This window comes from Pleurodeles waltl, chromosome 8 (assembly GCF_031143425.1).
Source record: "Pleurodeles waltl isolate 20211129_DDA chromosome 8, aPleWal1.hap1.20221129, whole genome shotgun sequence".
Classification (NCBI taxonomy): domain Eukaryota; kingdom Metazoa; phylum Chordata; class Amphibia; order Caudata; family Salamandridae; genus Pleurodeles; species Pleurodeles waltl.
In genome coordinates, this window is record NC_090447.1 from 606459674 (window position 1) to 606486142 (window position 26469).

A 26469-nucleotide genomic window follows, 5' to 3' on the forward strand; every position below is an offset into this window, starting at 1 on the left:
ATTGCTCGTGAAGCCTCTCACAGTTAGAGTAGAGTGTAGAATGTTGAAGAAAATGTTGTGGTATTCTAAACGCAGGGAATTATGAGGAAGCCACTGGAGGGAGAGGACGTGAAACAGCGTTGGGATTTGCATTGGTCCTGAGCAAGAAATAAACTTCTAGTAATCAAGGAGACTATGTATCCATGCATATTCAACATAACAATATTGGCGACGCAGGCGCAGGACCAATTCCGAGCCTGTTGGTCACCAGTAAGATTTTATCACTGTACAAGACTGTTATTGCACGTTCAGATGTTTATCACACTTTCAGACATTAATTCAGCGCGCAGTTTCATATGAAACATGTAATTGGCATGTTTATTTCTTAATTCCAACGTTTACATCATTTAAAATTCAGTGGGAGGCTTCACCACACGCGCCTCTCTCTGCTCCATGGTATTCTGCGTGCCCTCGTCATAAGGGTCTTCAGGATCTCTCCTATGTAAAGACGCACGCTCACTTAGCGTAACGACGCATGTTCACGTGGTGGACATTTTGAATTGAGCTGCATTTGCAATCTTATTGCTTGAGTTATCGCTCTAAATGAAGAGCGTTTGCAGGAACATTTATTTTCGAAGCCTGCATTTGGTGACAGTTACACCAGTAAAACAGAAAAAAATAATAAAAACTATTGCAACTGGATATCAGTGACAGGCACACGTGTGCCTTCACCATTTTCAAAATTCACTATCGGTGATAAGCACACCTTTTTTGTAAGCAATATATATTTACATAGATGATGTTTCCAGCACACAGTGATGTGCACACCTGTTTATAAATAAAAAAAACATATTTATTGAACTGAACTACAACAATAATTGTACTAATTGTAAATGACAACCATGAATTTGTCAACTCCACAATTATTCATGTAAAAGAAGATGCTCCTAATAATTTAAAATGGGAGGAGTGGAAATATTATTTTTTTAATTACATTGAGACATTTGAAGACATGTCACCAGAAAAAAAGAAGAAAATTCTGTTACGTTGTGTACGTCCTGGAGGTCAGAAGATATACAACCAGATGGAGAATAAGCCACGCTCGGGGGATGAAGGAGATGTCTTTACGAACGCATTAGCAGATGTAGATGCGTACTTCGCACCCACTGTATGCATAGCAATTGATCAATATAACTTATCCTAGGAAACAAGGTCCTGATGAGACAATTGAGGGCTATGTAGCGACGTTAAGGAAAATGGCAATGTCTTTCAGGTTTGGGATATTTTAAAAAGAATTGATACGTGATCAAGTAATTATGCATTGCAACCACCCGAACTTGTGGGACAGATTGTGGGTACAACGTACCTCCAAGAATAAGTAGGCTATCCATGCAATAACTAGATTTCATTTATGAGGTAAAGAATGTTCCAGATGCAAGCAACATAATTGCAGATTTTTAAAGTAGATTACCTTACCTATGGAAGATTCAGAGAGAAATGAATGGGAAGAGTACTTACTAGCTACGATAAATTCAGAAGACTTACAAGCTACAGCGCAAGAAGAATGGTCTAATTCACTCACACAAGATAGCATCTTAAATATTGTAAAAATATATATTAGGGAAGGCTGGTACAGGGAGAATTAATTCCTTTCTGGGAGGTAAGAACTGAATTATCTGCAGAAGAAAATGTTTTATTAAGAGGAGGGATATTTATTCCACCTAAGGAGTTGAGGGATAAAGTATTATATTAGTGTCATGAAGGCCATCTAGGCATCATAAAAACCAAGAGTAGAGATAAGCAAATGTATTGGTGGCCAGGTACAGATAAAGCTGTAGAGAGAACAGTAAGAGAATGCTCTCAATGTACCAATTCTGACAAAACTATGGTTACTTTTAAACCTCCATTACATCCCATAGGAATTCCAAAGATGCAGTGGGAAATGATTGGGGTAGATATTTTTGGACCAGTGCAAAATAAGGATGTTGTTTCCACATTGGCCTTAGTAGTGGTAGATCATTTTTCCAAATGGCCGGAATACAAAATAGTGCGTAAAGCTGATTCAGAAACTGTAGTAGATTTTTTGAAGGATGTATTTATCCGTGAAGAGCTTCTGAATATCATAGTTTCGGATAATGGAACACAGTTCGCCTCAGATATGTTCAGCAACTTCATAAGAAAAACTGCGATAGAACATAAAGCTACATCTTTATATCATCCCGAAAGAAATAGTAACATTGAGAGATTTAACAGAGTAATTAAAGGAAGTATAGAATTATCCAACAGTAATGACTTAGATTGGGAAGATGAATTGAGGAACACAGTTGGGACGTATAGAATGACCAAATGTGAAATAACTGAACATAGTCTCTTTGAATTAATGAGAGGGAAATGTCCATGTACCAAAGGTAGTATGGGATGGTTAGTAAACATCAAGAAAGTATCATGGTCCCCTAAGAGATTGAGAGAATGCATGGAACAAGGTCAGGTTAAGCATGAAAAGAGGTACGATTTGGCACACGGAATAAAGAAAGTTGATCTCAAAGTAGAGGATACGGTGAAAGTTAAGAAAGGAAGACGTGCAGAAGGGAGGAAGCAAACATTCCACACCTTTAAAGGTAATTAAGATTTTATGTAATTCAGTTCGTTAAGTGATGGGAGAGTGGGGCATGCTAAAAGATTAGCATTGTTTAAAGGGAAGAGTGAGTTTTTAAATCCAATGAGTGGATAGACGATTTACAAGTGAATAATAAATCTTTGAATAATCTTCAGCCATTATATAATCAAGGCAATAATGATAGTTCGGGAATTGATGTAAATGAAACAGCACCGTTAAGATTTTGTAATTTAAATTTGTATAATCATATTTTAAGTTAGGAATGGATTGGTAATGTCAGTGGCGGTTTGTTGATTAGGGCGGCAGGGCCCCGTCCCAGCTTCAATTTCTGCATCAAAAAATATTTAATTGAATTCATGAAAACTTCAAACAGTGTGACCCTCGCTCAGCGCAAGGGTCAAGCAAAACCAGGCATTTTTTAAAGACTCATGTGCTGCAGCGCATGTGCTGGCCATCGCAGGATTTATAGGGCTTACCTGATCTCAGCCCTGGCCTCTGGCAGCCTACAACACTGTAAGGTACTGCCTCTTATGACGCACTGAAGCCTCGGTCAACGAAAACAGCCTGGGCGCTTTAAGCATAAGCCCTGGGTATCCAAAGCAGGCTGTCAATCAGCAAGGCTGTGTAGCACTGCAGCCCTTCGTCACAGGGTGGGTGGAAACAAGCCTCCATGGCCCCATCTCATTCTGGGAGTAGCTGGGAAAGGATTGTGGTGCACACGAGGCTGGCTGTCCACAACGTGATCTGCATGATAAAAGCAAGCTGACTGCTTGCTGTAAAGCTCAAAGAGGGTACTCGCAGAGCAGAAATAGACCCTGACTACTTCTCGTCACCTTATACACGAAGAGCAAGCAGCAAGACTCAGGTCACAATCAGAAAATGACAGCTACCTAATCTTTGTTAAATATTAAGCGGTGTATGTGTTAACTTGCAGGTCAGGTCACTTAGTCAGGTGGCAATGCGCAGCAGTGACTGATGTTTTAATAAGGTTTTGGCAACTTTATGCTTCCATTATGAGCTCTTTCACAGAAATACAATTGCAATTGGAATGCAGATGACTATTTCCCTGTGTGCTTTGCAGTGAGGACAAAAATTCGATGACCATGTATTCTGAGCATGCTTTTGCCTCAGTGACAGACACTCTTAGGAACTGGCACTTGTGTTGGCCTCAACTCCAGAGCGCAGCTCCTAATTGTGACATCCATGCACTCAATTTAAAGGATGCCCTGTACAGGAGTAATGTGCTAAACAAACAACAAGTAAAAAACACAACGTTTAATGAGTTTTACTTTATAAAAATATATAATAACATTATTTTTGAATACATTAATCAAAAAATAGTGCTGAAAATTACATCTACGTATGACACTTCTTACTAATTTTTTCGGGGAGTGGAGGAACTGTATTGAATACTAGGGGCCTCATTTACGAGGCCCTAGAAGCACACTGCGCCACTTAGCGTCATTTTGTTTTGCTCCAGTGGCACAGTGTGCCAACCCATATATACAAGGACACACAAAGCCACCTTGCATGGCTTTTCATAGCCTTGTAAATATTGCCCCCTTTCACTCATAATACTACGTGAAAGGGGTGTACCATGGTTGTTGCTTGGGGTGTTCCCACACAACACCCATGGAACCCAAAGGAATCTGACGCACTCCCAGATTTACAATCAGTGACCCAATGGGGAGAAAAATCTTTATTTCTCCCCATTTTTCCTCTTTCTATGTGTGCTGCATTCTGAAAGAGGAAAACACCTCTCGTGATTGTTTTTGCAGGAAGTTGTTCGTTTAAATGAGGACCTAGGATTTCTTGTGCATAAGTTGTTTGTTTTACGCCCCACCTCTTTCAAATTCCACTAGCCACAACTGGGTAATGTTATTATTTAAGAGGGAGGATAGCGTGTGCCACTATCTCCTCATGAAACCTCATGAGAAGAGTGTAGAATGTTGTAGAAAATGTGGTATTCTAAACAGAGGGAATTGGGAGGAAGCCACCGGAGGGAGATGATGTGAATCAATGTTGGCATTTGTATGGGTCCTGTGAAAGAAGTAAACTTCAAATAATCAAGGAAACTACATATCCGTGTGTATTCAACATAAGACCTTGCTGTAAGAACCAATGCAAATTAAATTACCATCACGTTTCAAACCATTCTCCTCTGAATCCAGTCTGCATAGAGGCCACAAGGGTGTTGGTGTATGTGTCTTGTGCAGAAACTATGCCATGGCAGTCAGCTCAAGATCCGATGTCCACTTTGGTCAGGCCTTGCAAAGGAAGTTATTTGGATACTCCTCTGAAGTATAATGCTTCCTCCTGCATCTCCATATAAAAGATGAGAATGCTATTACAATCTTCGGATGCGTACATTAGATGGGAGTCTCTTGCATCCTACTGACTCTTGTACTGGCAGCCATATGATTCCTTTGCTTAAGATGACCCGCCCACTATCCCCCTTTGTCTGTATCTTATAATAATATCCTTAGTGGAGTGAGGAGAGACTGACGTTAGATGCTGTCTGGTGAGTGGGAAGCAGGACATGGGGACAAGAGATGGATGCAGTAGCATCTTTTTTTATACTGGATAAAATGTGCTCCAATCCTCCAACCTTCGTGTCTAGATATCTTATAAATCTGGCAAAGAGGGACACAGAACCACCAGGGCAAATGTCACTATGAAGAGAAATGTGTAGTATCTTATACCTGTAGGGAATATTCATATTTATATCCAAAACATCCCTTCAGGTTCGACTTCTTGTTAAGCAAAAATAGCCTCCAGCTGTGTATATGTGGGCGTATGTATGAGTTGGGACTGGACAGCAGTGCTTAATTTGAGCCAGTGGTTTCCGGTGCGAGGCACCAACACTTATTTTTGAGGGCCGGGACTTATTTTTCTGCCTGAAGCATTTACTTTGAGCAAACGACATTTGGGAAAGACGGAGGAAGAGAAAAGCGAAAAAGTGTCACAATGGGAGAAAGCGGAAGGCTGCAAGAGTGAGTTGAAGGGACAGGGAGTGGATGTAAATGGATTAAAGAGGCCTGAGGTGGCTTCAGGATTGCGCTGCCTCCGTATTCCGTGCTTGCACAGTTAAGTGCAGCAGCCACGTGTTTCAGAGGAGAGCTTTGGGCACTGGCACGTTTTTATTTACAAATTAACCACTGCTGGACAGTAATGTCTCACTACCTGGTCATTCTTTGCAACACATCTTCCCAAGGACTACACATCTTAGTAGAGCTAAGGACATCTGGTCCCTGCTTTGAAATTATTTTGCCTCTTGGTCCGCAGGTGCCTGAGCTACTTTCAGTGTCCTTCAAACCCGAACTTGAAAGGGAAAAGTACAGTTTTGTTCGCAGGAGTGGTGATGACTGTTAACATAAATTTGAATAATATGCCGTATTTGTCCTACTATCTATGCTTATATGCTACTCTGCTTATGCTGCACTTCTCTCTGAATCAATACACATGCCTAATATAACTCAGTTTTTTATTCTGTATTGCTTTGTTTTTATTTTGTAAATCTAAACGTATTAAAAAAAGAGGTTAATGGATTGTATGGGACACCAGATGGTTATTGTAATTTCTCTACAGCAACAACAATATTGACCAGTTGCGGTTCCACTAGTTGATCAGCAGAATGTAGGGTTTTGATGCCTTTTTACACAGTTAGGTTGATTTATCAAACTTACCCAAATTTGAGGACCTGCGCAATTCGCATATTTGCTGGTTGGGGCCCAGTTTGTGTGCCCTCCTCATTCATACCAAGACTTGCCAGAGGTAGGGGACTCTGTGTCTTGTTGACGCATGCTGTAGGCCATCTGTGACTCGCAGGGACCTTGGAAGGGAGAAACAGATTTTAAGATTACCTTGATGATATATTTGCCCACATAACACTCTGGATTAGTTTACGAATATTATAATAATATTTTCACACTGGCGTATCCCAGTGCTACTATCACATGTCTGTTTTTCTACGGTGTACTTTTAGGTTTGTCTGATATACCATACACGAGTAAGCCAGTGGTGTTATGCTGTGCACTGACATGCATGTTAGCCACACATGTGACAGATGACTGAGAACATTAATATGAGGAAATGTGAAAGAAGTCAGACGCCCCATCAGTTTGAATATTATTTTCAGTTAGCAGAATCTGTCTACCCAAGCGTGTAAATGGTGACCGACAGGAGGGAAAAAGGACCAACAAAATTATACAGCAGAGCCTACAAATCTAATTTAAGGAAATGTAAATGTCCTGGCATCAAATATTGTGATTGGAGTAATTGTAGGGCTGATATTTACTAATTAAATGTTGCTAAATCATATTACAACCTTAGCTGTGGGCCTTAGGTTCTCCAGCTTACTTAAAACGTGAGGTCGTGGCTGATATAGCTCGTCATTATTGAATTTTTATTGGTTTACAGCATATTAAAGGTGGTCTTTTTCTCTTTCACCTGCATGCTTATTCCAAATTTCCTGGTGTAAATGAGTTTCTATTTCTAAAAAGAGACAACGCATGTCTTCCATAATTCTGGGTCTCTTCCTGATTGGTTCGCATTCACTACTTCTGATCTTCTCCAGAAATCTTGGGCAACGGAGACTAAATAAACCAGCTCTTCTTGGAAATGGTAGTACTGGACATGAATTCTGCCAAATTGCATAGATTTTCACTACATTTCCTGATACTTCCAAAAAGTAAATGTATGGTGCGAAATTAAATTTGAGATAATGGCATTATGTAAATTTAGTCACAACTTTCTCTGCCATGATCAAACGTGGTCTGGCTAAACCAATTCTACCTGTATCACAATCCCCCGACCCTTCAGGAAACAGAGTGCATCTGAAACCACCATTTGGCATGCTCAGTGAAACAGTGTGCTCTGATTTTGTTTTTGGAATTGGAGTTTGTTTTCCACTTGAAGATGTGCAACTGTGGCACATACTAGTTCATTTAAATAGTTTACTGTTTTGTTATTTATTGTTTCAAATAGACTCCACTTTTTTTGGTGAATGCAGGGTCATGTGTGCTATTACTTATTAGAACATTGGAATGTTGGCGGGCTCCATTGCAGACAATGGAGTGCTCCGGGCTTTTACTGGCTGGTAAAAGCCCGGAGCGTCAACATTCCAATATTCTTTGTTCACAGCAACAGCTGTGAACAAAGCCTCATGGAGCCTGAGAAGATTTTAATCCCCTCGGGTGTAGTGAGGAATTTGTTTAATTTGTTAGAACATTCTGCCCTCTAGTGGCAGAATGTTCTAATAGCCTTAGAACCCGCTGCTGCGGCGGGTTCTAAGGCTACATTAGAATACTGGAATGTTGAGTGCTCCATTGAAGACAATGGAGTAGTTCTGGGCTTCTAATGGCTGGTATAAACCCAGAGCTTCAACATTCCAATGTTCGTTGTTCACAGCAATAGCTGTGAACAAAGGCCCCATGGAGCATCGGGAGATTTGAACCCCCCTCAGGCTCTGTGAGGCCTTTGATTTACTAATTAGAACATTCTGCCATCTAGGGGTGGAATGTTCTAATAGCCTTATAGCCCACCATAGCCGCCTATACCGGTCATTAAAAGCCTGCTCCCTTGTTAAAGGCCTCAGCCGAAATCCTTTAATGACCAGCATAGCCCGGGGCAATGGGCCATAAGGCTTTAAAAGAATACTACTGACCGATGACATTCATTTTAAAATAGAATCCACGTTTTATTTGTTTCTTGTGTTGTCATGGTAGATGATATACCAGTTCCAGCGGTACCAGCACGGTGAATGACTTGCTTACTTGTGCTCACCTGCGGTACCTGCGCCTCTGTATTTTGTGAAAATGTATTTGTTTTTTGGCAGTAGGAAGAACCTCAAGGTAAAATATCTTTTGGTATCGGTTCTATTTAGGGAAGCATAAACAACTTAGTGAAGACACTCCCAAATGATCAGACGTCCAGTTCATAGTGACACATATCAACTACCATGACTTTACCTGGATACAGACAAATAGGTAGTACTTGCATCAACATCAGCAACTGAGCCAGACTCTTAGGGCCTTTCTTGGAGTTTGGTGGATATGGAACATATGCCAAAAAGTGATGGATGTCTTGTCCACCCCATTTGGAGTGCATATGACTGAAGGGTCATCCCCCGATGTTTAGTTGATGCCCCGCAGCTGCCACACTCTACATAAGGCCCATAGTTTACATTGAATTCTTCAGAAACCAATTTGGAAGAGACCTGAACCTTTGACAGCTTTGCAAAGCCATATAAATGGTATAGTGCATAATGTGTGAACGCCTCCAAAGTAAAGCAACACACACACCACAGCAGTAGATCACATTTGTGGGCATTACACTTGTTAAGTTTGTTTTGCAAACCATTGCTAGAGGTAACTGCGATAAAGCAGTTTCCTGGTGCTAAAAATGGATAGAGGCAAAAATTAATCAGACTGAGGGATTAGATATTGTTTTTCAATTCCTATGAAAGGTCCACTACTTCGAGTAGTATTGTTGTGTATTGTGTCATTTATTTGTTTTGTACAAGTGCCAGTGGGTCCATCTTCTACGCACAGCAAACAACAAAGAAATATAGAGATATAAACAAGCAGACATGACCATTAATGATAGGTAGTAGGCTTAGAGATAATAATGTCGTAGGTAAAGAAAGACAGAAGCACAACATAGCTTCAAAAAGGGAGATAAGACCATCTTCATGAGCAGACAAAGACTAGGGAATGAAATAAATAATCAAAAAGAAGAAAAGGAGAGTAAAAGATTAAGGGGTTCTCCTAAAGAAGGCAAGGGGTAAGTCACTTGTTGCTAGTTAGTCACTGTGCAGTGACACATCAACAAGACCTTTAACTTGGCCCAGCTAATACTTTTAACTGGTCGAATAATCCGTGGACAATCAGAATGGGGTTAAGTGTCCACTGTGCACAAGCAATAACGTCTGGCTCACATTTCTCTAAATCAGTGAGTTGCTTGAACTTTTCTGACAGAGAGACTACACAACTGTCACAGTTGCTGATCTGTCTCCGAGCAGTACCAGTCCCCAAAACATTTCACACTTAAAATGTTTTGAGAGTCAAAGAGCACTTGCTCCCCACCATCCCCAGACCCCCTATGAAACAGATAGAGTCTTTGAATAGTATCTCTCCTTCTGAAGAAGCAATGAGTTTTGGGAACTTTCCATGCCACTCTCCTGGTTCCCTCTGTAACTTGGCTCCTCATACAGCTCTAATAGGGTCAGTCATTAGAGACTAATGTTATTGGAATCTTTGCACTAGAAGACCGAGCAGACGCATATTATGGCTCTGCTGACGCTCTGGACCCTGAGTTGCTCTGTGGCATTCATTTATCATTTATGTACTGAAATGATCCGAGATGCAAGAGTTACACCGTCGCCCATCTTCTTGCACATGATTCCCAGAGTTTTCTCTTTGGCCACCTGGTCTTGGGGAGGGGGGGAGGTGACAAAGGGAGTGGAATGATTGCTATGGAAAACAGACACAATCCCATCCTCTTTGGGTTGTGTACTTCTCTACGTTCATAAGCACTACACAGCAGATGCCATTCCAAGGTCTGAACCTTTTTGAGATTGGAGTCACGCAGAGAAATGGCACCGAAAAGCAAGAAGAACAGCAACTAATTGCAGGAGTTCTCTTACACTGTAGCACCCATCCTTCTGGATTTGGTGGGAGGTGTTCAACTATTTCCTATGAAGTTCTGAAACGGAAGTTATTCAGTATTGTTTTTTTAATAGGGAAAGTCCATGCCCTTTTTGTTTCAGTTACCTATCCATTAGTATATTTTCTCAGTTTCCACTGAGCTATTAAGTCTCTCTCTGCCCTACAATGAGCAACAAGTCCATTTTTAGCATGGGAGTACTACAGCGTGGTGAGATTGTTGTGGTAAATAGAGTGAAATTCGCCTTTGTGCAACCTAGAATGCATACTAGGGAACGCAAATCAGAATTTTATGCTGTTCGTTAACAATACTTGTCCCAGGTTTTATTTGCCATACACGTGTGGTTAAAACTCTGCACATTTACAGATAGCACATGTGCCACTGGCAAATGGGAAAATACTCCTGACATGGAATTGACCCTCCGGTTTTATTCAGTGCAATGGTCATCTGCCTTGTTACATTGTGCATCACTTAATGTAGTCCAGCTTTTCACAATGTAAGATTATAAATAAGCATTTGTTTTACCTCCACGTTTTGATGACTACTAGAGAAAGGGTTGGTGCCTCTGCACTGTTGATCAAGTTCCAGAACATCTCAGATTGCAAGGAATCCGGGAGAGAGGCGATTGAAACAAACACAGCAGTAGTTACTACAGATTTACAGAAGCGAGCACTATAGCTGACAGTTCAATTCCAAATCCATGGCATTGTCCATAAAAGCAAAAGGAAATCTTGTTTTCACATGTTGGGATGGTCATGTGCATTCGCAAGGGAAAGTGCAGAGCACTTGGGAAAGACACACTCAAGACATTGATGGTAACATTCCTTGGAGGAATGAGTTTTCAGTCCTGTCTGGTACGGATAGGAGTTCCACAGGTTAGCCCCTTGTGCTCAGAGTGAGTGACCTGATGTCTGTATTTTTTTGCATATTGTCATATAGATCGTAGCAAATGACAACCATTCACAATTACAGCTACTTACATTGTTTAGCGGACTTTGTTGAGATGCCATGCCTCCTTCTCAAGATAGCCTCCTGTGGATGTGTAGTCCTAGAGTTGCACCCTCCTTCTCATTGGAATGCGATGAAGGCTCTCCATATCATGAGAGACACGGCGGTTGGCTTAGGCTTGCAGTTGTCTCTCTGTCTTGTGCTTCCTTCACTAGTTGAGACACAAATAAAGACCTAAACCCACCTTTACTGAAGGGCAGAAATGTGCCTCCGCAGAAATTGGTGGATGGTGTGTCCTGTCTCCTTTCAACTGCAGCCTCTTTGAGAGGTCAGGGAACTGGGAGTGTTGTCATTCTGTTGGCGGATCCGAACAACTTCCTACCCAAAGATCTGCGAATGACTCTTTTTAGATAGCTTAACTATCTTTTCTTTCTGACAGGTCATTTTGTGATGTAGGACATTTTTCAGTTGCATGTCTTTTTTTTCGTTGTGTATTATTCATCTAGAGTCTGAATTTCTAACTTTGATGAGTTGTCTTAAAATAACAAATTCTGATCTTTAAAAAAAACCTTTACACAGATACTGTCTCCTTATTATGTCTGATTTGCGTATTGTATGTAGGTTGTGCTTTTCTCGGGACGAAACCATCTCTAGGTTGCCTTATACGTAATTAAGATGTCAGTTTATCTCACAAATTGCCCATATTTTCATTATTTTTTTCAGACGATTGGGAGAAAATTGCCACCCGCTTCGTCATCTCAGGAGCCAGTGAAACTGGAAGTCGATGGACGAACGAAAAGTAGGTTGGAATTCAGTCTAAGTTATGCCATATGTATTGCTTCGAATTAAGTTGAAGAGTGCACCATCTGGCTTCACAGCAACGTGCAGTAGTGCAGTGTTATCTGACTGTTGCTGTCACTGTGGGAAGAATCCTATTTTCTTGTCCCAATCTAGAAGTCTCTTGGCATTTGTTTGGCTGCATCTAGATTAGCAGACATAACACGCATGTCTCTGATGTTGGTGTGACCTAATTGTTCAGCAAAGTGTCTTAAGGTCTGTGTTATCTAATAGCAATATTGAGAACGTGTTGTTCATCCTAATGTGTGTTGCAAACATTGTATGACTCTATATCAAGGGCATTAATATATTGACCTACAATAGTATTTCATCCAGTACATCGGCAACCACTACAACTTAAAGGTAAGTAAGTAAGAAAGTACATTATTATTACAATTGCCTCGATATAGTCTCCCTAACCCTGTAATGTGTTATTATAAAGCATCATCAATTACTGTTATTATTTTGAATAATAATAATATAATGAAACGATCATTCCAATTTAAAATGAACAACTTAAACTGTATCAAATACATTTAGATAGGTATATCTTCAACATTTTTGAGAAACTTTACAATTGATTGACAAATATGTCAACTAAAGTTCTAGCTTCAGGTCAAATTAATGTAACTGAGTTTAGTTTAGTTTTCTGTAGAGGAGAGAAAAGTTTCCTTTGGTTTTTAAAATGGGAAATGCAACTTTCTTGTTCACCTCAGCAGATACTGGCCACAGGGCCTGACCTATATCCAGGCCATATATACAACACTCGTGATGTGCCCAATCCTCATTGCAGACAACTTTCTGTTATGTGCAGCATAGGTTGGCCGCAGGGCTTGGGGATTAGCTAGGACCTGCATTGAGATGTTCACGAGCAGCCAACCACACTGAATGTGGCCTTGAGTCTTGCTCAGTGGTAGTTATCCACAAGGCAGGCCTGACTCTAGGATTGGAAGATGAGTGGGGTTGTCCAGAGTCTCCCAGGTGTCATTGAGCTGGGTCTGGGTATGTTAGATGGTCTTGTACAGGGGTGCTGGGTTTTTGTTTACTAGTTTTAGCTGTGTATTTTTAGAGGTTTAAACACATTGGCTTGATTCTTTCTGCTCTCTCCACCTCACCCTCCTTTTTCTCTGTCTTGCCATACTTTTTCTCGACTTCACGCGCCTTTCTCTCAACTTCAGCCTGCTGTCCTGCTCAGCTCACCGTCTACATTCTCCTACCTCACTCTCTTCTCACTTCACTTCACCCTACTCTCTCTCCACCCTACCCACCTGTTTCCCTGCTTTGCCCTTCTTTCTACACATAACCCTCATAGTTCTCTCTGCTCACCCTCCTCTCTTCCCCCTTATCCTACTTTCTTTCTCTATTGACCTCGAAATCTTCTCACTGTGCATCAACCTACTCTCATTCCTCTTCACCCTTCTATTTCCACCTTACTCCCTTCTCTTCACCTCACCCTTCTCTCTTCCGCACCCTTCTCACTGTATTTGTCCTCCTCTCCCTCTTGTTCACTCTCCTATCTTTCCATATCGCCTTCCTTCTCTTCCCCTTACCATCCTTCTCCTTGTTTCTCACTATCCTCCGTCAGCCTCTTACCTGTTACCCCCTCATTTCCTCGATTCACGTTCCCCTTCCTCCACCTCACCCGGGACTCTCCACATCACCCTTTGCGTCCGCCTCCCCTTCACCGCTGGTAATGATTTTGAGTATGTAAAGCAATGAGGGATGTGCTTGTGTGGGTTCATGGGTGTCCATAATCGGGCCTTGGCATTTCTGCGTCCCTGTGTCTTTTCTTCAGTGGTAGTGCTCCACATTTTGAACAGTGGCAGCATTAAGGCTTGGATCATATAGTACATACTTATGAGCACACACAATATCTACACAGACCTGGGGCCATGTCTTTGTTTTAACTAAGTGAGATAACTGGAAGAGTGATCAAAGGTGGCAACCTAAGCAAGAAAACAAAACCATGCATCAAATATGGGCCGGTTTCTACACTTATCTATTCACTGTGCCTGGAGTGCAGCTTCCAAGGTTGACCACTGTACTTATAACTTCTAACCTGTGAGAAATTGGATTGTTTGTTGACTTTGGTGTGAGTCGTTTCAAGAAGTAACCACAAAATTCACTTGTACTGCTTCTCTACATCCAATATCTCTGTTGTATTAATGAAATGTGAACGTATTTTCACTCAAGACGAGTCAAAACTTTGCCACTGTCAGTGTTTTTTGCTTAATTTAGTGTCATTAGCAGGGCCAGTGGAATAATTCAATGCTGGGGGTTATTCCGCACCCTTATGGATTTGCTACATTGATCACATAATCCATTATCTGCTGTATACTTTGCAGATTTTAACAAAACATTTGTTTCTAGCCTAAAAGGATTAAAAGGCACTAAAAACGGACTGGTCACCTTTCAGTTGCCTACTACTGTATTTCGTTGTTAAATTGGTACTAACGATGTATAACCAAAACAGTGTTAACGTGTAAAAATGAAAAAATTAATTAAGTAATACTATCACAAAATGTTCTATTTTACGCCAATCTGCCTTTTTTACAGTATAATTTAGTCAACCCAGCGTCATAATTTGGTTTCCAGTAGCCCTTGCCATAAGTTAGAAATAGTGTCACAACAGAACAAAAATCAAACAAATTACTGCTAATCTATATCCTGATTGTACACACATTTTCACTTACTTTCCTTGCAATGACATTCTTCACATTGTTTAGGCTATAAATTGTTTTAATCTCTTTATTACTGTGTGACAGGAGCTTGTGATCGCAATATTGTGGTGTGTCTCTGGTATCCCTTCTGTTTACATCTCCAAAATAATAGATGCTATTCCTGTGACCTCATCCCAGTCTCCAGGCACTCTAAGTAGCCCTAGGCATGGTGTTATACATGAAAGTTACAGAATTAGGGTTTGATAGGAGACTGCAGGCCCATGTGATTTTTTTTCGTTCAGAAAAAGAACATTTCTTGTTTGTGAAAAGGGCCTTGGGTGGCCCACAGAGTTATCTTGGGAGCGCATGGCCCAATTGGTCCCCCCTCTTGAACCGAGCCTGCCACAAGGGCTGGATTATGGCTAGGCCATGCAACCAACTGTTTGGAGACCAGCCTAACTGCAAATGGACTTTGGAATAATGCTTGGCAAGAAGAGCAGTTCAGTGCTTACGGAAAAAGAGGGACACAGAAGAGACAAAGTTGAGTTTTCCTACACCAGAAGACTGGTAAAAAATATTATTTAGCTATTGATTTAAACCTAGTTGTTTTTCTCCTCAAAAAAGTGTGAACAAAAAACTATGCCTTTTCAAAAAACGAAAAAAATATATATTTTTAGAACCGCCTTTACTGATATAAACAAAATGTTACTATATGTTGTTGTTTTTTTAGCATGTGAGTTGGGCTGAGATAGGGTGAGTGAAGGAGCAAGAGGCCATTCCAACCCGCCATAGATAGCCAACCCCTGCTGTGCATGGTCTTTGTCTGCACACAAAGGGAATGCCTGCAGTGCTTAGTCTGTTGCCGGGCCCTGCCCCAACGCTCTGCGAGGAGCCAACTTCCTGCTGGGCATGCCTTGGCTGCACACAGTAAGGGTTGGCTGCAAATCCTGAGCTTTTGTCAGTCTCTGTTCACAACTGCTGCAGGAGGCCACCAACATCCAGAACACATGGAGGTCAGAAGCAGTGCATGGTGGGGGCTCATGTTAAATATATATATATATATATATATATATATATATATATATATATATATATATATATATATATATATATATATATATATACAAGATATATATATATAACCTCCTTAACGTGAAGAGGAGTCCGGACTCCGTGGCACTGCAAAATATAGTTTAATATATAAATAGTATTATGGCATTCACATCTACGCGTTTCAGCCGTAGCCTTGTTTACAGTAAAACATAAAACCATCTTGTGCACACTTATATTCAGGTTGTCAACATAAATGACGGACCATACTAAAAAAAGTGTTAAACCCAGAGCTGCTGTGGCAGCCATACTGGAACATGTCTGCTACCATGCATCACAAATTCATTAGCTACTACTGGAATCACAGAATCCCATATACAACATCTAAAATGCTATGGTGGTTTAATGAATTATCATAATCAGAATACATAAACTATAAATGTCATAAAAAACAACCACTTATTGAATTCCAAATGAGAACAAACTGAAAGCGCAATCCTGCCCCAGTGGGCTGACCCAGAAGACTTACTGTGTTTTGTTTTATTTTTCACTCCCTGCAGCCCCCCACAACATTACAAAAATTGGTTGTTGGCATCCCTGCTTCTTCTAGGGCCACCACCAAAAAGAAAAAATCTAATTTCAAAACCCCCCTAGAGAATTGAAGTGTGCAGGGAATAGAAAATGAGCAGCTGCTGCTGCTCATTTATTCTTCTTTCTTTAGCTTTTTAAACAAATTTTTGAGTGGCCCTTCGCTCACCTGGGCACCTACACTTGTTTTTTTATTTTTCTAATTTGGTGCCCGTGTGGCTGCTCAAGGGCCTGTGCGGCCATTGCCAGCCCAGACTGCGTGCCTGCGGAAGCCAGCATTTAAAAAAAAAGTGGGTTCCCCTGTGCCCATCCCAGGCACCCACATATGGCACAATCGTTGGGAGCCGTGGAAACCCACTATGCCCTGTATGCCCCTGCCAGCTCCCCAGCCATCACTCATTGTGCTGTTGGCCGGGCAAGTTCAGTAACTCTGCTCTAGTCTGGGAGAAACAGCCCATCCGGGCAGGGCGCCAGGAGAGAGCAGGCAAAGTCTGGCTGAGGTCTCTCGGACAGTGAACTACAGTGTCCTGCAGGATTCAGTCCCCGTGACACTACACCACTATAGGGCCCTGGTAAATGAGGTCTCTGGGGACAATCAATGGCTTGGGGAGGGAGGGTTGTACGCCCCTTCCCATTCACTATAATGTCTTTGGACCAGGAGCTGGGGTTCCTGGGGCCATTAAAAGACAAGGGATAAGGGTTGCCTACCCCCTCCTTTAATTATGTATACTGGCTCATGGGAGATTGAGTCTATGGGCCTCAGATAAGGCCTGTGAAGGGTGTTGTGCACACCCCCTCTTGATTTTAATAAATAATGCATGCAACCCCGTGCCACACATGTCCTTTGGCCTGATATGGTGGGGTTTGGCTCGGGTTTAGCCTGGGCCAGGTCCTGCAGCCAAACCCCTGCATGGATCTAACTCTAAGTCATGCACAGCTATGGCTGTGAGTGGCAGGGGTTGGCCGCAAGGCCTGTCCGCAGACAAAACCATGTGCATGCAACTGTCAAGGCTCCCCCCAAGTGAAAGCAAACTGCTATCTCCTGTGGTTGGGAAATAGTAGGAGCTGGCCCTGGGGGCTTGGCCGCCCTTAGGGCCATTAGTGGCTCAGGAGGGGGGCCCCCATAACCCTCTCCTTTCAATTTGCACAGGCTGGTCCCGGGGAGGTGGTGGTCCCCGGGCTGTAAATGGCCTAGGAGGGGGCCGCGCAGACACCCTCCCACTTTGCACTTGGCCATGCCCCAGGGAGTTGGTAATCCCTAGGGCCAAATATGGCCCGGGAGGGGACCCGTACGGCACCCCTCTCTTTTTTATGATTACCTTTCTGCCCCAGGGAGGTGGCTATCAGGACGTAGGAGGGGGTCCCCCTCTTTTTTAATTCACAAGCCCTGTGGTGGTGGTGGTCCCCGGGGCCTTTCAAAGCCGGAGGAGGGGGGCACACACCACCCTCCTGTTATCAAAATAAACCCTGGGGAGGTGGTGGTCCCCGGTAGTAAAACCACCCTTGGGAAGCAGTGGCCGTGTGTGCCCCCTCCCATTAACGTCAATGGAAGCATGCCCCCATGACCTGGCCCACTCAGGGGCTCAACAATCAAAAAAACAAGCGTGGGAAACAACACTTTTCTTTTTTTACTTTTTTTGGTGGGATTTGTGGATCAGCCACAATTTTCTATGAAAAGTTTGGAAAACAAATGCTTTTTTTGCGTAAGCGGGGTCCCTGCCCCCTTTTCTGATTTTTTTTTTACTGTTTGTTTGGGACTTGGCAGAGTCCGAGTCCCAAAATGGCTGCCAATACTTCCTGGTTGAAGTGTAATCAGATCTCAGCATGAGATCTCTGGAATCCGCCGAGGCTCTGCATCCCTAGATATAAAATTTGGGTTTCCTTCAATTGCTCTAAAACTACTCAACAGATTTTCACCAAATAACAAAAGGCACTCTTTCTGGATCAAAAACTACTTTTTGCCAAATTTGGTCTAGTTCCGTTCAGCAGTTTGGGCTCTAGTCATGTTCAAAATTCCTATGGGAAATTGCATCAGGAAAACACTTTTTCAGACTCTCCCTTTTTCCCAGCTCTGCTTGACAAATCACCCTGAAACTTTCAAGTCAGCAGCTGAAGTGAGTGGTGTCCTAATTTTGAAAATTTTGTGAAGATTCGTCAAACGGTGCTCATGTTATTGGCAAAACAAAAAATGCTTTTCCTATTGAAGGTAGGTCCTGACTATAACTGCTTACTGGCGACCACCAGTGTGATATATATATATATATATATATACATACACATATTCGCTGAAAAAAACAAGAAATTCAGCAGTTATAGTTACAGTTCTTTCAAGTAACTAAATACTTTGTGACCAGAGATATGCAAATTTGAATTTCCCTAAATTTCTCAAAACATACTGAATGGATTGACACCGATTAACAAAAAGCACAATCTGCGTACCAAAAGCTAGCTTTCTGCCAAATTTGGGTTAATTCCGTCTAGCGGTTCGGGCTGTAGACGTGCTGACAGATCCTATGGGAATTTAAATGGGAAACGCAACGTTTTATGAGCCCCCTTTTTCTCCGCCCCCGCTTGACAGACTGTGTAAAGATCTTTAGTAAAGATCACAAAAACCCTGAAGTGACAGCTGATTCAAGGTATGGAACACTGTGAGGAAAAAGTTGGAGAGATCAGTAGCCATACAATGATGCATATCTAACTCCCCTGCTCTCCTCAGTCGTATGGCCATGATCAGAAAAGGACATAAAGCAATTAATTAATAGAACACTTCCCAGAAGAGAATAAAAAGAGTGCAGAGTTCATCATGCAAGAGTGCAAAATAATTTCAAATGCATGTTTAAAATCTGCCCTGGAGCCCCCGTGTATTTTTTGTCGACAACTGAGTACTGGCTCAGTAGTAAGCACACAGCTAAGGGTATCTGGCTTTAAAGGAGTTTTAGATTTGGACTTTTGTATTTTTCTCTCCCAAAGTAGTCATAATTTTTGTGAGCATAACAGCTTCTATGCAAGCAACATGAGATGAGAAATGCGGCATGACAATTGTGACTTTCACAATCATTTCAACGTGGGAGCTTTATTTTCACCATCTGTTTTTATCTTGCGTAATTTTCCTTCCTGCCTTCCAGAACGTCTGCCGGAAATAATTTTCTTGTGAGTGGATGGTATATTACAGAAAAACAGGAAATTATTTGAGCCATGGGCTTCCCAATAATTGTGATCTATTCATGCTTGTAATAAAAAGATTTATGTAGGACAACACCAAACCTGAAGTTCAGTCTTATTTAGTGGGCACAACTGCTGATCGAGCACATCTTAGTTGTGTCACAGAAGATGAGTCTGAGAAGGGCATGAAAAAGCATATTGAGTCCTCAAAGTCTGATGGTACCGGCATCCCCAAACCAATGGAGTGCTCTGTCACTGACTTGATCAGGAATCTTTGCACACTGGTTTCTTCCAGATCCATTCATACCACCTGATCAACAAATTCAGAAGGTCATGCCTGCCTTTAATTCTGATTACACTAATGTTGACAAGATAACCTTGGGACTCATACCTGACGTACATGAAACTTGGAGAACATTAGAAGTTGCCACCACATCCGTTCTTGCTCACCATAGGGAGAGCGAAGGTTGGACATCTAGAACCAAACAATTAGTTTAGTACTAGTAGGTTTTCTTCTGTAGTCAGACATTGAAATATCAAAAAGATGTGTGGATACATTCATGAGGTGCAGCTGCATGACGTGGTATACAGCTTGTAGTAATAAATGTTACCCACACTCACCAGATGAGAATGGATTCTTCTCTATATCCTCAATCTGTGGGGGACACATTTCAAGTTATACCTCCATAATCTTACATTGGAAGGTAATTCAGCATGTGGGAGAAGATCAAGGTGCGAGTCAGTTTTCACTGTCAGTGAGATTTATGCATATAGGAAATGGGAGAAATGAATTGATTCACATAGATCATCACCTCCTATGTGGAATATAAACATGGTTTTAAGTAGGTTGGTATAACTATACCTGCATTTTAATCAATCCACAAGCTTATTTTCAATAAAATATTCTAAAGATATTAATCTGACAGCTGTTGCCTGTTTACAGATAGATAAGTTAGGTAAGGATTGAGTGGCAGTGGAACATTTTCTAAATGTGAAGTCTGTTTCCAAACTAATCAAACTATCTAATTGCAAAGTTTATTTAAAAAAAACAGACTCACCTGTGGCAAGTGTATTGCAGGCACTATTCAATTACATACAAAAGACAAAATTGCGTAGATAAACGCAACAGTTTTTTATGCCCAATGGCACAGATTTAATAGTAAAAACTGTTATGAAGGATACAGTTGCTAGAACAATTACTAGATACGTTATGGACTATTGAATAGTATTATGATTTAGCTGTGAAGACATGGTAAGCAACACCAAAAGCAACTTCTACAAGTAAGATGGGTGCTTCGCTGACACACTTCAGAAGCCTTTCCCTAAGGGACATTTGTACAACTGCATTGGTACATGCCTTTATCAAACACTGTTTTGAAGGTAAAAAATTGACATTGGTTGGGGAACATGGTCTGAAGCTTAGCCGCGGGTGTGCCTGTTTTCCCTCTCCCAACTAAGGAGTAATGCAACTGTAAAGATTTTGAGTCCCACACTCATTATCACCCCTGCTCTCTGATCAGGCTTGTGACTTAACAGTGTTCTGGCTTATTCCTTTTTAGCTGATGTTTGCACACCTGTGCTGCCACAGTGCGGGGATAGATGCTGAAGCGGGAGCAGGCGTGAGCAGATACCTGATGCATCGAGTGGCTGGTTAATTTTCACCAGAACGTCTTGTTACATGCATAATTCTTATCTTGCTCTTTCCGCATGTGTGTCTTTTTCCTTTTGGATATTCCTGTTTCACATCGTGTCTATTCTTTCTGGAGTGTTCACAGTCGACATTATTCAATATGGTAATTGGATTCTACAGGTACATTTTACTCAGCTTTGAAAAAATCCTGTGGACGAAACACGTGTCGGCTGTCTATGAAGAGTTTACTGCACTGATGTATTGAAGACAATAGAAGAATAAAAGCCAAGGATGTTTCAAACCGGTGTACTTTCATACTGTTTACATATAAGGGTTCTTCTAAACACCAAAAAGTACTTATTCAAGGCTTTGGTACCTCTTTGATGCATACACAGGTCATAACTACACTAGAGAGAGGATTGCAGAAGGACTGCTCTTCTGTTCCCTGGGCTCAGCAAAGAAAGGCTGCACCAAATACTGGACTTCAACTGCTGCTCCTGGCTAGCAAAGAGAGAATTAGGATTGAGGTGCCATGCTGAGTAAAGGTCGTTCCCGAGCTCCAGACAGAGGAGATGAACTACAAGGATCAGTTGGCTAACTACCTGTTACAGATCAAGAGTCACAAAAGCTGAAGAAGGCCCTCTTGGCTAATCAGTAACCACAATCGCTTGATCACCACTGACTTGCAGCCTGGGAGACAGAATCCTACTGCTCAAAAGTTGCAACAGAATGTGCTGCACTTGAAAGAGTCATAGGAGTACAGTTTGGGTGCCCAGGAAGGACACTAGCCTTCACAAAAGTGAACCTCTGATTTCATTGTGACGGGAGACCAGTAGATGAGTGACAATTGCAGTTTTGGTTGACCCACCAGGACTTCCAGGAACATCAACCCTTCACACCAAAATTACCCCACCAACACCATGAACTGAGGAGCAGTCCCTGAAAACGTCCCTCTAACCACACAGCATCCTCAGCTTCCTACAGCATCTTTAGCATCCTGTATCCTTTGCACCAGGGCCACTCTATTGAAATCAATGGCGTTTTACCCACAGCTCTTGGAACCGGACTGAAGACTACTTTGGTGACAAGGTAACTGTCCTATTAACCCTCACTGGCCCCCATAACCTACTCCTTGCTGGAGTTGGTCGTCCAACGCTGGCCGGAGAACCTAAGCACATCTTTATAAACATTTTCTAAAGTTTCCGCTAGCTGCAGAAGTTGCCATTGCTTGTTTACATTTTGAATGAAAAGCAGTGATTTATGTACTTGAGAATCTATAACTCCAGAACCCTCTGTTGGATTTTGTTCATTTTGGTGTCTCAAGATTCATTAAAATGAGATCCATTTTTTATAAATTGGTGCAGGATTTTGTGTGTGTTTGTGGGTTTCTTATTCGATTGTTTTGGTACTTCTAACTGCTTTGCACTCCTGCCTTTGTTTAAGCCTCACTGCTCAAAGCCACAGCTACCGAGGGTTGAGCTAAAGTTTTTTAATATGTGCGGGAATGGACCTAACATGGTATTTTGAGTGTATTACATGGTAAAGTCACACAACCACACCATATAATACACCACTTTGTTCACAGCAGGTGAGCGGGATAATAATCAGAAGTGAAGTGCATTGGCAATGCAGAGCACGAGTTCTGATAGTGAAATAACAGAAGACTTGAGTAATTCTCAGGAGCGAGGCGAACTGACACTTTAAAATTGTGCTTGTTCCCGACATTGGGATAACAGGAAGTTAGGATGCTAAAGTGCTCATCAGAAATGTCATCCAGTGGAACAGCTGCGCATGATTCTCAAAACTGAGATAGCGGACAAGAATGTGCTTGCTGATTGGAAGTAAGGTGCCTTAGCAGAACTGAGCATGATTCCTGACTCAGTGAAAGATAGGAATGACAACAGGTCAGAGATGTATCTCACAATATCCTCTGCAAAAATATTGTCTCACAAAATGATCATAGCCAGTACATCGCAGAATATTGACTATTGGAATATTGTGAATGTATGTATATAAATTATAAATATATTTTCATAGTTGATATTTTGGCTATGTTATTCTTGTAGGACAGTACTTAGATGATGTCCTCGTAGAATAGTGCGGATCGATTGTTGTTGAGAACAGAACGCATGCCAATCCCCTTATCTAACTATATATTCAGTGGAAAAGAGAAATGAGAACAAAATATAGAGTCAAATATAGTGCCAAAGACTGGAGAGGAGGAAGGGTTGTGTACAAATGTCACAGTCACCTTCTTGCTTTGTTTCTCAGCTCTGAGTAAGCTTTCCCCTGCAAATAGAATCAACAAAGATATATTCTGCAGTTGAGTATTGAGCACCCACTTCCAATCCTTCTTTTGCTCCTTTTAATAAAATATATTTAGCAAATGTATAGTGAAAAGCAAAGAAGCTGCAATCGCTGTCTTTTCTTTATGAGCTGAAGAGGGCTGACATCCATATAATTCCCGGACAATTCAATCAAATTGCATAGCACTTGAGAAATAAACAAAATGACATATCTAGCCACAGAGTGGCCACGTTGCTCGAGATGACTTGAGGTGGAGAGCCTTCAGTGATTCACCTAACCCCAATGGAACCCCCCTAAGAAATCCCACCAGCATATCAAAGGTGCCACACGGAGCAGAGAAATGGCTCTCTGTTGGGTAGTAAAATACTGGAATGGACCTAGTAACTGGGTAACTGGTAACCTAGTAACAGGTAGTAACTGGGGAGCTGCTCTTGCTCCTGGTGCCACTGCTACAGTAATGTTTTGATTTGTTTATGTTTTATTTTCTGCATTCCACGTATTGCATGCATGCACACGTTTTTGCACATAGACGTTTAAGTCAGTGGGGGAAAGGCCGTCTGCTGCGCTCCCTTAGGTGGTATCTGATGCAGAAGGTGTACTTAGCTTGATGGTTTCAAAAGCTCAAAAATATCTTCCCTGGGCTACTACAGAAAGCCAAATGACTCAATCTTGCGGTAGTAAATTAGGCCTTGCCAAGTATTTCCATTTGCAATCTGACACTTCCTTATTCCTTTTTAGATTGTGTACAGTTTCCTGAGTGAAACGTATTTGAAAAATAAACCATGCCATTTATAAGGATTGAAAATAAAGAATTAAATGTACAATTTTGAGATAGTGTGGGATATGTGTTTACTTTTCTTCTGTATTTTGAATTTTTTTTTTATTTTCCTTTTTTTAAACAATACTTTACAGCCAAGCATTGGCAAAGCCAACAGCTCAGCAGTTGCAATGGTGAGATCTGCTGGCTTTGTCAATGCTTTTTTGGCATTATTGTATAGTGTGTACGTGGCCCAAGAATATTAGAGAGCTTTATCATTGGGGCTCTCTAGTTGAGGGTAATATGGGGCCTGTTCTCAATATCTATTTGTCCAGGCCACCTCTTGGGCCCCACCACTACAACTGTTGAATGTAATTGTAATTGTAGTTGGATTTATATAGCGCTTAGTAAGAAGGATTGAGGCAGGCCGGCCTGAGACTGAAAGGAGGTTATACTTAGAAATAGAAGGTGTCTCGCCCAACACTGCTAATTACTCCACAAACTGCGGCACTCATGACACCGTTGATCACATCATTGATAATATCAATGTAATATTTGCAGTAACATGTTTGATGAACAAACTCTGCATGGTGTGGGCGCTAGTTATAGTCACCTTAGGGCACCCACTGCTCTTTACGTGAGCTCCAGTTACATTGCACAAGGCCAGCTTTGTTTTTAAGAATCAGGGATATTAAGTGATTTGCCCAGAATCACAGAATTTTGAGCCAGTGCCAGGACTCAAACCTGATTCCCCAGTTCTAAACTCGGCAGCTCTGCTTTTTCTGTAAGAGCTTGGCATTGTTAGAAGACAAATTGGGATTAAAGGGAAAGGCCTCTCCGGGGTGCTAATGGAAAGGCAGGTGCTAAGGGAAAGGCCCTGATCTCAGGGTATCAAACACACAAAGGGGTTATGAGAGGATTGCTTGCAATAAGTTTAACAACTGGCCATCACTTGAGGTAGCATTCCAAAACCATAATTTCTTTGTCTACCATGCCACTTCAGTTTGGACCTAGCGACATGCAAATCAGCCTAGACCCCGCTCCAATAGGAACAGATCAGCCGAACTCGGAAGCCTGGTCCTCTTTGAACCCGAACACAGGCAATCCAAGACCAGTTTTGCCCTGCTTTGGCTTCCTCAGTTGGATGTAGTTTGGTTCCAGTGACACAGTGAGCACGGGACTCAGGTGTGGGCATTCTCTTGGCCACATAGGACATCAATTCAAACATACAAAAGGTGATGGGACAAATGTGTGCAACAAGTCTGACCACTGGCAATCACTAGAGGTAGTGTTCCAACCCTTTTGCCCACCATGCACCCTCAGATTAGACTCAGCATATGGATATGACCCTTGACTCTGCTCCAATAGAAACAGTCCAGCCCAAATTGCCAGTCCGGGTCCTCCCTGATTCAGAGCACAAGCAACTCAAGAGTGGTTTTGCACCGATTGAGTGCAGCTTGGTTCCAGTGGCGCAGTGGTTACATGATTCATGTCTGGAAATACGATTAGCCAATTAGGGCATTCCATCAAACACACAAATGGTGATGGGAAGAATACTTGCAATAACTGTAACTAGTGGTAATTGCTCTGGGCAGCATTCCTAACTATCTTTTGTTCACCATCCCAACTTAGTTTAGATCAGGCTTCTCCAACGAGTAGTTTGTGAGTTATTAGTAGCCCTCCAGCTACCTGTAAGTGGCTTTCCTGAGTGCAGCACATCTTATTAAATTAGAAGCTTGTGCTTGGTTAGATTACTAAACATACATCAAGATTTAGATTATGCATTTGAGATGAAAATGTGTTAATTTTCAGAAGTCATAGGCTGATATTTGAATTAAAATGGTTGATTCTCCAAACTAAATGTGAAGCTTATATTTGAGTGATAAATTATGTGGCATCAGGAAGACTTTTTACCAATATTATTACCTTGGTACCAGAGGCATTCCAGCTATGACTCCTATTGCCCGTGTAGAGGCATTTCATATGAGCAAAGCCTTTATTACATTACTGCTGGCAACCATGCCTGATTCACTTAGGTGAACGTTGGTAGTAACCTTGCAAATCGGGGCCAATAATGTAATCTTGTCTGGTATGGAGATTATTACAAAATTGATAACATTAGTAGCTCTCAATGAGTTTCACTGAACACAAGCTCTCATTACAGAAAAGGTTGAAGACTCCTCGTTTAGACCCAGTCACATACAAGTCAGTCTTGTCCCTGCTCCATCAGGAGCCGTCCAGCCTGAACTGGCACCCCGAGACTGGTTTT

The 26469-nt window shown here is 41.7% G+C and overlaps 1 protein-coding gene across 4 annotated transcripts in view; it reads left to right on the plus strand.

Moving 5' to 3' along the window:
- The window catches only part of SH3KBP1 (SH3 domain containing kinase binding protein 1), a 1044962-nt gene that overhangs the window by 737626 nt on the left and 280867 nt on the right, over positions 1–26469 (plus strand). For all 4 annotated transcript variants that reach the window (XM_069204692.1, XM_069204693.1, XM_069204694.1 and 1 more), the window contains one exon: positions 11933–12008. In XM_069204692.1, the coding sequence (XP_069060793.1) occupies positions 11933–12008 (76 nt within the window). The remainder of the gene's footprint in view (positions 1–11932; positions 12009–26469) is intronic.